The sequence below is a fragment of the Mustela lutreola genome, chromosome 2 (genome assembly GCF_030435805.1).
Source record: "Mustela lutreola isolate mMusLut2 chromosome 2, mMusLut2.pri, whole genome shotgun sequence".
Taxonomy (NCBI): Eukaryota; Metazoa; Chordata; class Mammalia; order Carnivora; family Mustelidae; genus Mustela; species Mustela lutreola.
Window position 1 is genome coordinate 107306849 of NC_081291.1, and position 18265 is coordinate 107325113.

At 35.3% G+C, this 18265-nt stretch overlaps 1 protein-coding gene across 17 annotated transcripts in view; it reads right to left on the bottom strand.

The window, feature by feature from the left end:
* Positions 1–18265, bottom strand: part of DLG1 (discs large MAGUK scaffold protein 1) — a 256769-nt gene that overhangs the window by 69264 nt on the left and 169240 nt on the right. For all 17 annotated transcript variants that reach the window (XM_059163069.1, XM_059163079.1, XM_059163078.1 and 14 more), the window contains 2 exons: positions 10596–10716; positions 6920–7076 (listed from right to left, as the gene is read on the bottom strand). In XM_059163069.1, the coding sequence (XP_059019052.1) occupies positions 6920–7076; positions 10596–10716 (278 nt within the window). The remainder of the gene's footprint in view (positions 1–6919; positions 7077–10595; positions 10717–18265) is intronic.

An 18265-nucleotide genomic window follows, 5' to 3' on the forward strand; every position in this document is an offset into this window, starting at 1 on the left:
AGGCTACTGATGCATATAGCCTAACGTAAGGCCATATGCAACTTACACTCACATTATGGTGAACGAGTGGACTGGACTGTCTGGGATTTTCAGTTTTAAAATCAAGACTAAAGGCATTTCCAGACATAGGGTTTTCAGTGCTGAAACTGGGTAATTTCTGCATGAACGAGTTTGTGTTGGTCAGTCTAACATACTCTAGCAGTATGTCAGTGACCCAAATAAAGCTGTCCCACATGGACAACTTAAAAAAAAAAAAAAATCTATTCTTGCTTTGAATTTTTTGCACCTAACTCTAAGCCAACTGAAAATTTATTTTGACACAAAGTGTGAAGTGAGGCTCTAAGCTAATTTTATTCCTCTAAACATCTAGCTAATTTATCTAACATTTATTTTTAACAAATTCATTCCTTTTCACCATTTTGTCCTTAATATACTATAATTTATTTAAAAAATTTAAATTACAGTATAAAATTACAAACAATGTGAAAATTTGAAGTTGAGTTGAAAGAATTTTCAACAACTGTATACACCATGAAACCACAACTACTAACAAGATATATACCTTTTCCATCATCCAACTCACTGTATCTCTTTTAATCAGTATGATTACCGACAACCACTCTGACTTCTCTTAATAGAAATTACTGTCTTCTACTCACGATTATCATGTAACTGGAATCTTACTGTATGTGTTTTTATGGTTCTTTTACTCAAGGTGATGTTCTTTAGTGTTATCTATGTTGTGTTTCAGTAGTTTGTTACTTTTTATTGGTTAATAGCGTTATATTATATAAATGTACGCCAACTTATTTAGCTATTTTGCTATTGATGGACACCTGAGTCATTTCCAGATCTCAATTATTATTAATAAGGCTGTTATGGACATTTTCTGTTAACTCTTTCTGTAGACATGATTTCTTGGGTAAAGTCTGGGTAATAAGGTTAGTTGTATGTTTGATTTCTCAACAACTTCCCCCCAAATTCTTGTAGTGACTATACAATATGCCCAACAATAATGAATGAGAGCTACCAGTGTTCCACAGCCTCACCAATGTTTGTCATTTTTTTTTTTTTAAAGCCATTCACCTGGGTGGGATATGGAATACATGCTGCCCCTCCACAGTTAAAAATCCACATACAGGGACGCCTGGGTGGCTCAGTGGATTGAGCCGCTGCCTTCGGCTCGGGTCATGATCTCAGGGTCCTGGGATCGAGTCCCGCATCGGGCTCTCTGCTTGGCGGGGAGCCTGCTTCCCTCTCTCTCTCTCTCTCTCTGCCTGCCTCTCCATCTACTTGTGATTTCTCGCTGTCAAATAAATAAATAAAATCTTTAAAAAAAAAAAAAAAATCCACATACAACTTTTGACTCTCCAAAATCTCAACTAATAATAGTCTACTGCTGACTAAAAGTCTTACCAATTGTATATTACATACCTTATTCTTACAATAGAGAAAATATTAAGAAAATCATGGGGCGGGGCACCTGGTTCAGTCGGTTAAGTGTCTGACTCTTGATTTCACCCCTGCATCGCATCGGGGTCCCAGCTCAGTGGGAAGTCTGATTGTCTCCCTCTTCCTCTGCCCCTCGCCTCACTTGTGCACTCTCTCTCTAATAATAAATAAATCTTAAAAGGAAAATACATTTAGCATACTAAAATGTATTTATAAAAAACTCTGCATATAAGTGAATGCATGTAGTTCAACCCCGTGTTGTTCAAAGATCACCTCTATTTCCTTTTATTTAGGCATAATTTACTTTCAATAAATTAATCTTTTTAGTTTACAGTTAAAGAGTTTTGACAACTGCACATGTTGTGTAGACACTGTCACAATCAAGATACAGAAAAGTTAAATCACTCCTACCCAAATCTGACAAACCTCTTCATTCACTGTGGTTTTTTTTGCACTGCCCTGATGCCTCATGTTAAGTACCTTTTCATGTACTTACAAGCCATTCATATATCTTGTTTTGTGAAGTATCTGTTTAATTCTTCTGCTCATTTAAAAAACTGCATTCCTCATCTTTTTGTTAATTTGTGGGAGATGGTTATGTATTCTGGACACAAGTCTTTTGTCAGATATAGGCAGTAAGAATATTTTTTCCTACTCTGTTCCTTGCCAATTTGGTTTTTTAATGCACGTATCTTGTCCAAGAGATTGTTTGTCTACTACAGGGTTGCAATCATATCCTCCTATGTTTTCTTCTAGGAGGATTATGGTTTGGGCTTTACATTTAGATTTAAAATCCCTGTAGAATTAATTTTTACATCTGGACTAAGATGGGGTTGAAGTTCATATTTTTCTATATAGATATTTAGTCATTTCAACATCATTTACGTAAAAAGATTTTCTTTTTGGGGCATCGGGGTGGCTCAGTTAGGCATCTGACTCCTGATTTGGGCTCAGGTCATGATCTGGGGGTTGTGAAATTGAGCCCTGAGGCAGCCTCTGTGCTCAGCAGGAAGTATGCTTGACATTCTGTTTTCTCCTCCCTACCCTCTCCTCCCTAACCTACCTAGGTTTCTCCTGCTTTCTCTTTCTCTAAAATAAATGTTAAAAAAAGACTTTCTTTTCACCACTGAACTGACTTAGCCCCGTAGTCCTATTTAAGAAATCTTAGTCTAATTCAAGTTCGCTAAGATTTTCTTGTATGTTTTCTCCTAGAAATTTAGTTCTATCATCCATTTCAAATTAATTTTTGTAGATAATGAGTGATAAGGACACAAATTTCTTTTTTCTTTTGCTACTTATTCCATTAATTATGGAAGAAGTATGTTTAAATCCCCAACCTGATTGTACATTTTTTCCATTTCTTTCCTTAGTTCTGATAATTTTTGCTTCATGTATTTTGAAAGAATTATTAGGCACATGCAAACTGAACACTGTTATGTCTTCACAATGAAATAATATTTTTTATCATTATAAAAATCTATCAATAATAATATTTGTTGAAGTCTATTTTGCCTCAAAGGAGTATGTCACACCATCTTTCATGTGTTGTTCGTATAGTTCATACTTTCTTCTACTCTATTACTTAGAACATATGTGTCTATTTAAAGGATTTTATTCTTATTTATTTGTCAGAGAGAGAGAGAGGAGAGAGAGTGAGCACACAGGCAGGCAGAGCGGCAGGCAGAGGCAGAGGGAGAAGCAGGCTCCCTGCCGAGCAAGGAGCCTGATGTGGGACTCGATCCCAGGACACTGGGATCATGACCTGAGCAGAAGGCAGCCACTTAACTGACTGAGCCACCCAGGCGTCCCCATATGCGTCTATTTAAAGAGAATTTTTAGAGAAGAGTATATATTTGGGTCTTGGTTATTTTTTTTTAACCAAGCTGATAATTTCTGCATCTTAATTAAGAGTGTTAACTGCAATGTAGACACCAACAGAGTTGGATTTCAATCTAACATCTTCATATTGCTTTTTACTTACCCTTTTTTCCCCTCCTTTTCTGCTTTTGTTTGTAAGAAGCATGGATTTTTTTTAATATTTCACTTTATTTCCTGTATTGAATTTTTAAAACTATAGCTCTTGGTAGTATTTTTAGGGCTTCTTCCAGAAATAATGACATGTAAATATAAGATATGACAGCCCACTTTCAAATAAATTTTTATCACTTCACAAGCTGTAAGAAACACTAGTATAATTCCGTTTTTCCTGTCAATTTGTGCTCTAGTGCCTTGTATTTTACTTCTATATGTCATAACCCCTAGTATACATGCAATTATTTTTGTTTTAAATGGCTAATAGTCTTACAATTATTTTTTTAAAAAATTCAAGACCTTTTATACCTATCCAGGTATACGTTCTGTTGTTCTTAATTTCCTTCTGCAGGTCTAGGGTTTCACCTAGTATAATTTCTCCTTAATCAGAAGAATTTCTTCTAGTATTTCTTGCAGGTTTGCAAGGGACATATTCTCTAAGCTATTGTCCGTTTGAAAATGTCTTTATTTCAACTTCATTTCTCATAAATAATTTCACTGGATATAGGATTCTAGATTTATAGTTTTTTCCTTCAGCACTTTAAAGATATCCCTCAGTTGGCTTTGCATTTTGATATTAATATTGAGAAGTCAGTTGTCATTTCTATTGTTCCTATGTAGACGTGTTGTTTCTAAGACTGATTTTAAGATGTGCTCTTTAGTGTAGCTGTCTAATACTTTAATTATGATGTATCTAGGTCCCGTTTGCTGAGCTTCATAGACCTGTAGGTTGGTATTTTTCATCAGTTTTAGAGACCTGTCATTATATTTTCACAGACTGTCTCTTCTTCATTACTGATACTATTTCATAGATCTTAAATGCTCTGGTCTGCTTTTTCTTCCCAAATTCTACACACTGCCCCTTACATTTCAATTTGGAAACTTTGTCCTATGCTCAAGTTCATAGATTCTTTCCTTTGTTGAGTCTAGTGTCCTATTGAATCTTTTAAATAAAATTTTCATTTGTGACAGTTTTTAAAAAAAATTTTCTAGCCATTCCGTGTGATCCTTTTTTTGTAGTATTGATAACGTTGTCTAAATTCTCCAATCTTTTCATCTGTATTTTCTACTTTTACCTCTATACTCTTTAGTATTTATCATCATTATCATCATCATGATTTTATCATACTTATTTTCAAGTCCCTATTTGATAAATACAACATTTGAGCCTTCTCTTGATTTAATTTTATTGACTGCTTCTGTCCTGACAACTAGTTTTTTTTTTTTTTTGCATGTTTTGTAATTTTTAATTGTAAAGTAGACAATTTCAGATAAAGTAACTATGGAGGATGAAACAAATACTATTTAATCCCAGAATAGGGAACAACCCTTGTGTTGGGCCACAACAGTGGGGGAACTACAACTGTACTTTATTGCAGTTTTTAATTAAGTTCAGTTTATGTGTTTGAGAGCATGATTAAGACCTTTTCCCCTGAGGGACACAAGATGGGGTACTAGCACTAGATCCTGGAGATTACCAGGATCACTTAGTGTTTTATAGCTGAATTGCTGGCTTTTAAAACTGCTTTATAAACTTGCTGCCAGCTTCTGAGTTGCTGTTAAGTTCTCTCTGTTCTCAAGATCTGGCCAAGGCTTGCTGTGTCTTTGGAGATATCATTCTGTCCACACAGTCTCAGAAGGCTTTTTCTGAACTCTCTTATCCGCCACCCCTCCCGCCAACTCTTATGTCTTAACACCTCAAGTACAGAGTTCCTAGGGCTGGTTTTCACAGATCTTCTGCCCAAGGTCCCCTATTTTTATGAGCAGGTACCTTGTATGATTCAGGAATCATTTTTTCTCAATTCTCTTCTGTTGGTTCCCAACCATTGGTTTACTGCATCTGAGCATTCAATGAAGACCAACGGGAAAGAGCTGACAGGTGTTAAGACTTGGTCTGTGGCTTCCTAGAATTTTTATTAGTTTTTCTAGTCTAGTGATGCCATTACATGTTAGGTATTTGGCTGGTTTCCCTCATCCCCATCTATTCTTTCTTTTTCTCCCATCACGCTACTGAATGCTACTGAAAACAAACTCACAGTGCAAAATTTAGAATAAAACAATTTATCATAGGTCACATGTATTAGTTACCTGTAAGCTTCAAAAAACAGAACTCTTATTTATAGCACTTAATATAAAATATATTTAAAAGAAAAATCTAAAAGAATATTAGGAACTGTAAATAACAAAGAATCCACAAAAACCACCAAGATAGACTGAAAAACAAAACAAAACAAAACAAAACAAAACCCAGAAATAATTTCTAGAAAGCAAAGGGTATTCTGAAATTTAAAAAACTGGTTTTGGCTTAAAGAGCAGATGAAGAAAATTCATGACCTAGAAAGCAGATGACTGAAGTTAAGTACAAGGAGAGAGTTGATAAATATGAAATGGGGGTTAAAAGATATGCAGAACAAAAAGATAATATCCTCTCATAGGAACCGAAGGAGGACAGAATCCACACAATGTGGGAAATGCAAAATTTGAAAAAATACTGGCTAAGATTCCAGGACTGATTAAGGACAGAACTCCTCTGATCTAGGAAGCACAATGAATCCCAAACAGAATAAATAAAATGCTAGCCATAAACACATTTTAGTTAAATTGTAGTACACCAAAGAGCAAGAGACTTTAAAAGTAGTCAGTTAAAAGTAGTCAGTGAAAAAAAAAAGAAAACCAAACCAAATCACTTGCAAACAGGACAAAGTGCAGATCTTTTTTTGTAAATAGCAACAAAAGAACCCAGAGAACATAAAACAGTATCTTCAAAGTACTGACAGACAATAGCTGTCAACCTAGCTCTTTAGACTAAATTATATTTACAAGTGAGGGTGAAATAAAGATAATTTGATGAGCAAATATCAAGGACAAAAGAGCCATATTAATATCAGGCAACACAGCTTCTAGGGTAAAAACCATTATTATAAAGAGGATTATCACATAATGATAAAAAAATTCAACTCACCAGGAAGGAATAATGATTCTAAACTTAGATGCATCTAATAACATAGTTTCAAAGATATAAAAATTAAAAACTGCTACAAAGACAAACTGCTAAATCCATCATCACTTCAGAAAGCCTAAAAAAATCTTTTAATAATAGATCAGACAATAGATTACAGTATAAAGAAGATCTGTACTACATAAATAACAAGGTTAGTAAACATACAGAAAACCTTGCAGTCAACAAATAGAGAATACATAACTTTCTTCAAGCACATTTATAAAGAGTGACCCCCTTATAGGTAAGTCAAATATCAGAAGAAAATCGATCCTATAGAATATGTTCTCAGACAACACTGCAATCCTATAATTAAGTTACAAAATGGTAGGAAAATAACCAAAATATCTCCCATAACTTTAGGATGTAAAAAAACCACTTCTAATAGTAGGTCATAGTTATAATTATAAAAATGTTATTTTGATTAAAATATCCTACCGATATAATACGATCTCCTTTTCTCAGCTCTCCACTAAGATCAGCAGGTCCTCCAGCCAAAATAAAGGAAATAAATATTCCTTCTCCATCTTCACCTCCTACAATGTTGAAACCAAGGCCTGTTGAGCCACGATGAAGAACAACTTTTCTAGGTTCCCTAAAAAAATTAGAAAAATATTGAACACCTTAGAAATTTTATATGGAATTTCATATTTTATCAGTGAGAATTCTCTACTGATAACTCTTATATTATCAAATTATAAATAAAGCTAGATGAAAGTTAAGGTTTTCAAGACAAGAGTAGAGATTCTAAGTCTACAAAGTAGGCTTAGAAATTAAAGGAAAAATTCTTATTTTATTTTTTTTTGAAAAATTCTTATTTTAAATAAAAGCTAAAAACACATGTTAAAAATCAATTATTTTTGTTAAAAAACAAACATGAAACTAAAACAAAAAGGAGAAGAAAGTTGTGGTAATTAAAAAAAAAATAATGACATAAAGAACCTACTCAAGAAATACACACACTTAAGCAAAGCTGAGGTTGTACACATCTTATTACCTAGGAATCAGTCACTGCCCTTACTTCTTAGATATTGTAAAAGGCAGATAAACCTTTATCTTAAAAAAGGTAGGTAGGCCCTTTCCAGTCTCCAAAGGATGAATCATAACTAACCTAAGCCAGTCATAGCAATCTCATTCCTCTTTGTTAAGTTGAGGCTATGACCCTATTTTGACCTCTGAGAAATAAAGGTAAAATTTATTGGTATTTCCCAAAGAAAGATAGACCCTAACAAAAACAAAGCACATTCTGTTCCCTTACCCACCCAAAATAACCCCCCCCACAAAAAAAATGAACAATAAAATCCTATTACTGATTTAAATATATATTATAACCATGAACGTTATAGACCAGAAGAATCCCAGAGACACCATGGACCTAAGGGTTGCTACACAAATGCTGAACTGCCCATCTCTAAACTTTTTGTATAAAATAATTAAGTAGTTTTACTTCTTAAGTCATACCCTTCCAACTCTCTCTGCTGTTCACCCATTCTAAGATAAGACTTTTCCCCACCCCCTATTTAAAATCTCTGAAATCAGAATACATCTCACCACTACTAGTGTTTCATATTTGCTGCCAGTTATAAATGGTTGTGTGAATACCATGTATACCTCTGGTAAAACCATGAAAATTCCAGCAGCAGATGAGATACAGAATATCATTTGAAATTAGAATGTATCATATTTGGTAAATATTTTAAAAATTTAATTAGATTTTTCTAAAACATTTCAAAAAGCTATCAGTAACAAAAGGCTTAACAGAAGTAAATTTTTTTTTTTTTTTAAGATTTTATTTATTTGACCGAGAGAGAGCAAGAGAGCATGTGCAGAAGTAGTGCGAGCGGCAGCAGAGGGAGAGGGAAAAGCAGACTTCCTGCTGAGCATGGAGGCCAATGCTTGGGCTCAGACCCAGGACCACTGGATCATGACCTGAGCCGAAGGCAGACACTTAACTGAATAAGCCATCCAGGAGCCACCAGAGGTAAATATTTTTAAAAGATGAATTTTAGGGATCCTTCCATATAATGTGGGATTAATTTAAAGCATTTGCTAAATACTTAAACTGGCATTTTCCAGTCATACATAGGTTTTCATCATTATTCAGCTTTGGCAGGTTCACTTACAGCGTAAACAAAATTATATTTTGTCAAAAATAGTAAAACCAAATAATAAATTGTTTAGAAAATATTAAACACATGCACACATATATAAAAGAAAAAAAGGGAATAATAAATCCAAATTCAGGAAAACAGTTCACTTGATGAGGCAGTGCAGGATCAGGGGACAAAATATATTTCACTATATCAATGTTTTATTTCACTGTTAGATGATGGACTTATAGTATAGGGTTTCTATTACTTTAGAACATATATGGAGGAAGTGGGAGGGGGGATGGATTAAATGAGTGGTGAGTATTAAGGACAGCACTTGTGATGAGCACTGGGTGTTGTAAGTAAGTGCTGAATCACTAAATTCTACACCTGAAACTAGTATTATACTGTATGTAAACTTAAAAAAGTATATATATATGAAGCAAAAAGCTACACATACATATTAGCTTTATATAAATATAAATTTTATCTAAATAATAATTTAAAATACTCTGCTAAAATCCAACAGTATTTCAGAGGAAAATTCTGATTTTTCAAATAACACAGACACATGAAAAGATGTTCAACATCTTTAGTCTTTAGAGAAATGCATGAAAATCATGAGATATATTCCAGCTACTACAATGGCTATGAAACAAAATAGAACAGAAAAAAACAAGTATTGGTGAGGATGTGGAGAAACTGTACCCTCAAATATTGATGGTGGGAATGTAAAATGGTGTGGTTGCAATAGAAAACAAATGGTTCCTCATAAATGTAAACATACTGACTATGTGACTCAGTAATTCCACACTTTAGTATATATCCAAAGGAAGTGAAAACAAGGATGCAAGAAAGTGCAAGCCAATGTTTATCAGGTTATTATTCTCAATACCCAAAAAGTAGAAACAACCCAAGGGTCCAACAACAGATGAATGGATAAATAAAATGTGGTATATACACGTAATGGAATATTATTCAGCCATAAAGAATGAAGGTTTAAAAAAATATATATTTACTTATTTCACAGAAAGAGAGAGAGCACGAGAGCACACAAGCAGGGGGAGTGGCAGGCAGAGGGAAAGGGAGAAGCAGGCTCCCTGCTAAGCAGAGTGCCTGATGCGAGGCTCCATCCCAGGAAACAGGGATCATGACCTGTGCAAATGCAGACACTTAACTGACTGAGCCACCCAGGCACCCCAGGAATGAAGTTTTGGTACATGCTACAACATGGATGAATCCTGAAAACATCATGCTAAATAAGAGTCAGACAGAAAAGAATTTTAAGATGATACTTGTATGAACAATCCAGAATAAACAAATGTATAGGACACAAAGTACACTAGATTAGAGGTTACCAGGAACTGGGAGGAGAGGAAATCTGGAATTACTGCTTAATGGCTATAGTTTGTTTGAGGTGACAAAAAGGTTCTGGAATAGATGGTGATGATTGCCTAACATTGTGAATGCAATTAATGCCCATGAATTGCACATCTAAAAAAACTAATAATGTGGGGTATATGAAAAGTTAGTTTTAAATATACATAGCATATTCTTAACTTAGTTTTATCTATGATAATTTCTAAGCACAATTAACCATTTCTGAAAAAAAGTAGTATGTTTTTAAAAAGGGCAGTGATTTATTTGGAATATAATTTATTTATTTATTTATTTGACAGAGATCACAAATAGGCAGAGAGGCAGGCAGAGAGAGAGGAAGGGAAGCAGGCTCCCCGCGGAGCAGAGAGCCTGATGTGGGGCTCGATCCCAGGACCCTGAGATCATGACCTGAGCCAAAGGCAGAGGATTTAACCCATTGAGCCACCCAGGTGCCCCTGGAATATAAAATAATTTTATATTTCAGCCTCCTCAAAGAACCCTCCAATGAAAAAAATTTAGGTTTAAGTTCATTATCTGCCAGTAAAATCTTTTAGTCCTGAAAATTGTGGCTATCTTACTTGGCTGATTACAACTTCTTCTAACAATTGGCCTTATTTACGAAGGACAAATGCTCAGTTCCTTACCTTGTAATTTCATCATCTCCAAGCATTGCTTTTGAAACAGGTGAGTATCTGGCTGGTGATGCTGGTGTATGGCCCAAGTAGGATGATGGGCTTACATGGTTATCAACAGGTTGAGAAGCAGCTTCAAAATAAAGTAAAAAGCAGTTTAAGTGAAATGAGCCATTCAGAACTGCATTTGTGAATTAACAATTTTAAGGTTAGTTAATGTATAATTCATATCCATTTTTTTATGTAAGTTGAAAAAGACCAGGTAAAAATTAGACAAGCTCAACTTTCTAAAAAATCAGACAAGCTCAAGTTCAAGTTTACTATACTAGTAAAAACTAGTATAGATATTCAGATCAGTAAGTAAACTTATCATGTTTGTCTTCTCTTAAAAAAACAAAACTAAAAAGGAGTTTTACATTAACTGATTTGCACAGTGAAATCTAAGAAGTGTTATTTAAAAGGCTGTCCTAGAAAAGACTGTAAACAAAATCTAAAGTACAATAACTTAATTTTTCTGAGACGTCATTTTGCAGATTAAGTTTAAAAAACTTTTTATTACTTAAAATCTAATTGTAAATAATGAAAACCAAAAGTTTAAAAATAGGTTCACAAAGATTATGCTCGACAAAATTTTATAATAATTAAGGGACTTCTGGCTTCTAGTTTGGCATGTAAGAAGCTTGGAAGTCATCACTCTGTTCTAACAACCCCTTAAAAAGCTAAAAAACCTAAAAATTCAAGTCTTCTTAGACCTTTAGGATAAGGGGGATGACAGGGCAAACTCCTGCCCCCAAACTGGAGAAAATGGTAGGCAAATACAGAGAATTATAACTTATCACAGCAGAAAACTCTGTGGGAACTAGTGTTAGGATAGAGAAACCTGAATTTTAATTGGCAAATTGCTGGAGGTTCAGCATGGGCCAGTAAAAACACTTCTGGGGGACCCTGTTATTGGGGGAGCCCACACATTTGTGAGTTTTACCTCTACCAGGCTCTCACAGAGAATAGTGGAGAAAAATCTCCTCGTGCTACTGACAGGAGGAAGGGAAAACAACCCATTTTCAAATATACAAGAGCATTCTGTTTTTCATAACAGTTTTGCCTTCAGGAGAAATTATCAAAGCCTAACCTGCTAGGGTTTTATCAGAGACCAGTGACCTGGGGTTAGGGAAATAATCAACTCCAGTCCATTCTAGTCATCCTATCCCACCTAAGGGAGGAAGTGAGATACTGAGAGGCACTGTGTAGCTTACATTCCAGAGGTGCAAACTCATTAAAAGACTTGAGACCTGATCACAGGGCTAGGAACACTTTCCCTCTCCAACACCTTATCATCGTATTACTAATGGCCTATTTACAGCAGTTCCTTTTACCTAACACATCATGCCTGACTATCAGGAAAAAATTACAAGACATAATAAAAGGCAAAAACACAGCTGGAAGAGGCAGAGCAAGTATCAGAACAGACTCAAGATACAGCAGAAATTTTGGAATATCAGACCAGGAATTTAGAACAACAATGATTACAGGTGCCTGGGTGCAGACAGTTAAGTGTCCAATTCTTGGTTCTAGCTCAGGTCATGATCGCAGCATCATGAAATCGAGCACCACGTCAGGCTGGTGCTCAGTGTGGAGTCTGCTTAAGACTCTCTCACTCTCCCTCTGTCCTTTCACCCTATTCTCTGTCTCTTTCTAAAATAAAGAAATAAACCTTAAAAAAATAAAACAACAATGATTAATATGCTAATGGCTCTAGTGGACAGACATGATGCAAAAACAGATGAGCAATAAGCAGAGAGATGGGAATTCTAAGAGAAACAGAATGAAATACTAGACATCGAAAACACTGTTAACAGAAATGAAGAATGCTTTTGATGGGCTGAGAAAAGAATCTCTGAACTTCAGGATATCTCAATAGCAACCACTAACACTGAAAAGCAGAGAGAGAGAGAAAAAGAATGAAACAAAACAAAAGAAACCTAAAAACAAAATATCTGAGAACGGTGAGACAGCTACAAAAGGTGTGACATTTATGAAATGTGATTATCAAATGTGTTAGGAAAGAATGGAAGAAATCTTTGAAACAATAATAATGACTTTAAGAATTCCCCTAAACTGGCATCAGACCTCAAACCACAGATCCAGGAGGGTCAGAAAACACCAAGTAGGTCAAATGCCAAGAAAATTACACAAAGAAATATCCTTTTCAAAGAAGAGGAAACAGGTAGTGGGGAAAGAGAGGAATCTAAAAAGAAGTCACAGGGAGGGGGTGCTGGATGGCTCAGTGGGTTAAAGCCTCTGCCCCCTGGGATAGAGCCCCGCATGGGGCTCTCTGCTCAGCAGGGAGCCTGCTTCCTCCTCTCTCTCTGCCTACTTGTGATCTCTGTCAAATAAATAAAATCTTTAAAAAAAAAAGAAGTCACAGGGAAAGAAAAACCCACTATACTGATAAAGGTACAAAGATATGAATTACATCTTAACTTCTTGGAAAGTAACAGCAGGAACACTGTATTCAACTATATATGCCTATGTATACATGTGTGTATATGTATAAGTGAAATGAATGTCAACAATGGCACAAGGAATGGAAGAGAGGAATTAGGATTATTTTAAGGTAATTACACTACCTGTGAAGCTGTATAGTGTTAGTTGATATGTATATTGCAAACTCTAGGGCAACCACTGAAAAAGTAAAATGAGACTTTAACTGTTAAGGAAGGAGAGAAAATGGAATAAAATGTTTCAGTAAAACTGTAAAAGACAGAAATAGAGTGGATAACAAATAAAGAAATAAGAACAACAAATAGAATACAGTAACAAATATAACAGATATTAATCCAACTATATCAATAATTACTATGAACATCAATGGTCTAAATGCACCAATTATAAGACCAAGATTATCAGAGTGGGTCAAAAACAAGACCCAATTATATATTATTTATAACAGAGCCACTTCATAAAGGCACGTACAGGTGAAAAGTAAAGGGATGGAGAACGATACTACCATTCTAACACTAATTGAAGATAGTGGGAGTAACTGTATTAATTCCAGACAGAGAAGACTCAAAATAAACAAAGGTATGAGAGATACAGAAGGGTATTACATAATGACAAAAGGGTCAATTCTCCAAGAAGATATAACAATTCCAAACATTTATGCATCCAGCAATACTGTCAAGCTATGTGAGGCCAAAATGACAGAACTGCAAGGAGAAACAGATGGATCCACATTCTTTTCTTATAAATGGACAGATATAGGAGGCAGAAAATCAGTAAGGACATAGCTGAACTCAACAATATCACTAATCAACAGGATATAGTGGATACCTATAGACTACTTCATCCAACAACAGAAGATACATTCTTCTTAAGCTCACATGGAGCATTCACCAAGACAGACTATCTACCATCTGGGCCATAAAACACAACTTAACAAATTAAAAAAAAAAAAATCATACCATGTCTGCTCTCAGATCATGACGGAATGAAAAGAAATCAGTAACAAAATGACAGCTGAAGAATCTCAAAATACGTAGGGATTAAATAATATACTCCTAAATAATATATGGATCAAAAAAGAAATCTCTGGAGAAACTAAAAAATATTTTGAACCAAGTGAAAATGAAAACATGATGTATCAAATTGTGGGATACAGTGAAAGCAGTGCTAAGAAGGAAATTTATAGAACTGAATACATCCAATACTATAAATCTAAAATGAATCATCTTAGTTTCTACCTTATGAAATTAAAACAGCAAATCAAAATAAGAAGGAAAGAATAAAATTACAGCAGAAATCAATGAAATTAAAAAACAGGAAATCAACTGTAAAAATCAGTTAAGACCAAAAGCTGCTTCTTTGAAAAGATCAATAAAATTGGTAATCCTCTAGCCAAGCTAAGAAAAAAAGAGAAGCCAAATCATTAATATCAGAAATGAAAGAGGGGACATTAACAACAGAGCCCAGGGACATTAAAAGGGTAATAAAGAAATAGTATGAACAGCTCTATGCCAACAAATTTCATAACCTAGATGAAATGGACCAGAAGCATACCTAGATAAATACAGTCAAGTGATCTCCGATAGAGGAACAAAAGCTATGTAATGGAGCAAAGACAGTCTTTTCAATAAATGGTGTTGGAACAACTGGACATCCACATGCAAAAGAAAAAAAAAAACGAATCAAGACATAAACCTTAAAAAATTAACTCAAAATGGATCAAAGGCCTGTACATGAAACACAAAACTATAAGACTCCTAGAAGATAACATAGGAGAAAATCTAGATGACTCTGGATTTGGCAATGACCTTTTGGATAAAACACCAAAGGCAGGATCCATGAAAAAAAGTATAAAAAAGCTAGATTTCATTAAAATGTTTCTGCTCTGAAAAAGACACTATCTAAAAAATTAAAAGACCTGGGGCACCTGGGTGGCTCAGTGGGTTAAAGCCTCTGCCTTCGAATCAGGTCATGATCCCAGGGTCCTGGGATTGAGCCCCGCATCGGGCTCTCTGCTCTGCGGAGAGTCTGCTTTCTCCTCTCTCTCTGCCTGCCTCTCTGCCTACTTGTGATCTCTGTCAAATAAATAAATAAAATCTTTTAAAAAATAAGAAGTAAAAAAATAAAAGACCAGACTGGAGGAAAAATATTTGCAAAAGACACACCTGATAAAGAACTGCTGGCCAAAATATACAAAGAACTCTTAAACTCAACAGTAAGAAAACAACTCAATTTTAAAATGTGCCAAAGACCCTTAACGATACCTTACCAAAGACCAAAGGTGGTGAATATGAAAAAGGTGCCCCACACACCAAATGTCATCAGGAAAATGCTAATTAAAATTGTTGTACATCTATTAGAAGCTCAGATACCGAACAATGATAACCTCAAATGCTGTTAAGAATATGAAACAACAGGAACCCTCATACTATACGGCTGGAGTACAATTTGGAAGACAGTTTGGCCATTTCTTATAAAACTAAACATATTCTTATCCTATGATATTAGCCATCATGTTCCGGTATTCACCAAAAGGAGATGAAAACTTATGTCTATACCTAAACCTGCTCAAATATATTTAAAAGCAGCTTTATTCATAATTTCTAAAGTTTATAAGAAACCAAGATATTCTTCCATTGGTGAATGGATAAATAAACTGTGGTACACTCAAATTGTTATTCAGCACTAAAAAGAAAGGAGCTATCAAGCCATGAAAAGATATGGGAAACCTTAGATGCATATTACTATGTGAAAAAAGCCAACCTCAAAAGGCTACATATTGTATGATACAAACTATGTGACATTCTGGAAAAGGCCAAACTATGGTAACAGTAAAAAGATCAGTGGTCCTACAGGTTAGAGGAAAGAAAAGAACAGGCAGAATATAGGATTTTTAAGTAAGTGAAACTACTCTGTATGTTCTGTGATGGTGGATACAGGTCATTATATTTGTCCAAGTCCACAGGATATACAATTAAAATTTAAATCTAATGTCAACTGTGAGCTCTGGGTAAGATGTAGCAATATAGGTTCATCAGTTGTAACAAATATCTCACTCTGGTGGGGGATATTGATAATAGAGGGGGCTGTGCATGGATGGGGGAAGATGGTATATAAGAAATTTCTGTACCTTCTGCTTAATTTTGTTGTGAATCTGTAATTGCTCTAAAACATAAAGTCTATTAAAAAAAAAAAAAACCTCTATGCTTTGATACCAGCTCAGATCTGTCAGCCCAATCTATTTATTCATTTATTTATTTATTTATTTATTCATAAAGATTTTATTTATTTATTTGACAGAGAGAAATCACAAGTAGATGGAGAGGCAGGTAGAGAGAGAGAGAGAGAGAGAGAGAGAGGGAAGCAGGCTCCCCGCCGAGCAGAGAGCCCGACGCGGGACTCAATCCCAGGACCCTGAGATCATGACCTGAGCCGAAGGCACCGGCTTAACCCACTGAGCCACCCAGGCGCCCCAGGAGTATAAAAATGCAAGGATCACTAGTTTAATTTATTATAGTGGCTTGAGAGGTAAAAGGAATGAAGTGACTTGTGTAAAAGACAACTGGTAAAAAATGAAATCATGGTATACCTGAAAAAATGCATGCTCTATAGGCATGTGTTCATCTCCCTCTCTAATCATACAAAAAAGAAAAAGTTACAATGTCTATTGATAGTATAGGGCTTAGAAGTCTAGGTGTATCTTTCATTTTACAGGTTTGCAGTGTCCAACAGTAACTGTTTTCTGTCTAGTTCCCATTTAAGATGCTCTTCTGCATTCAAGCCAAAGGGCTTTCTACTATGGCTCTTGACTATGGAAGTCCAAAATCTTTCCTTTGGACTTTGGTAAGTAAAAATATCTGTGATTTTCAAGGAAACTGGCATGTTGCTCTAAAGCAAGAAACTCATGTGAACCTCTATAATCACCAGCCCTTTAAAGTCTATGGTTTACTGATTTTGAACTCAAATATCTTTGCCGCATTATCAATTATGGTTGGAGCAATGACAACAAAATGCAAAAGGACAAGAACTTTGGTCAACTGCCCAAACCAGAAAAGGTACTTTTCCCCTGCATATCTGTGCAGACTGTGTCTTTATTCAATGGATCTTTTCTGGAAGAGTCATTCTCACCTGTAAGGCGAGAATAAAACAACACTATTTCCTATACTGCAAATCCTAAGTGAAAAGATTCCCCAGAGAACTACAAAACAAGGAAGCCTAATATTTTGTCCTTAGGTATCAAGGTTAATGATCAAAGCCCTCCAAGATTTAGAAAAGAAGCCAAGTGGAAGGACTTGATGTAAAAGTGGGAAAAGATCAGTAACCAAGTCAGAAGTTCAATGAGACCTTCCGGGTGAAAAGAATATAAATTAAAAATGAGAAACCTGTAATATACCAGAATGAGAATTCTAATGTCAGCAGAGAAACTATGTTCTCTGTTAGATCTAATGGACTTTTTTTCCCTTCGTAAGAAACCCACTTTTATTTCTAGGTGCCCTATTTTGGTTATTATCTATATTTCGGTTACAACCACAAGAGTATGACTCCACCTGAAATAACTTAAGCTAAAGTTTTGTACTTCTCTCCAGTGATGTTCTGCTTTTTAGGGAGCAAGAATGAAGGAAGACAGCAGGTTGAAGCTTGGCTGGAATTCTGAAAAGGAGGAATTTGGGGGGCCAAAGGAATAGAAGATATATGCAATGGACAGAGTATCATAACAAATAATGGAAGTTAAGCCAAAAACATAGACAGATGGGGACACAAGAGGGCAATCAAGTTGTAGTGTTAAAGAATGGAAGGTCAAAATGAGGATGAATTACTAGAATAGGGATAAATGAACTGAGGTAGGTAGTTAAAAAATTGAGGTGGTGAAGATACTGATAATAAAAACATCTAAAGATATAATTATTAGAGATAGAGAAGGAGGAGAGAGAAGAGAGTACATGGGGCTGGGAAGGGGTAGAGGCAGAGGAAGAGAGAGAATCTCAAGTTGACTCTCTACTGAGCATAGAGTCTGACTCAGAGCTCTATTCCACAACCCTGAGAACACGACCTGAGCCAAAATCAAAAGTTGCAGGCTTAACCGACTGAGCCACCCAGGTGCGCTGATAATGATAAGCTCTAAATTATTATATGGAACCATGTGTTTGAAGTGGAGTGGAGGGCAGGATAGTTAGGAAGAA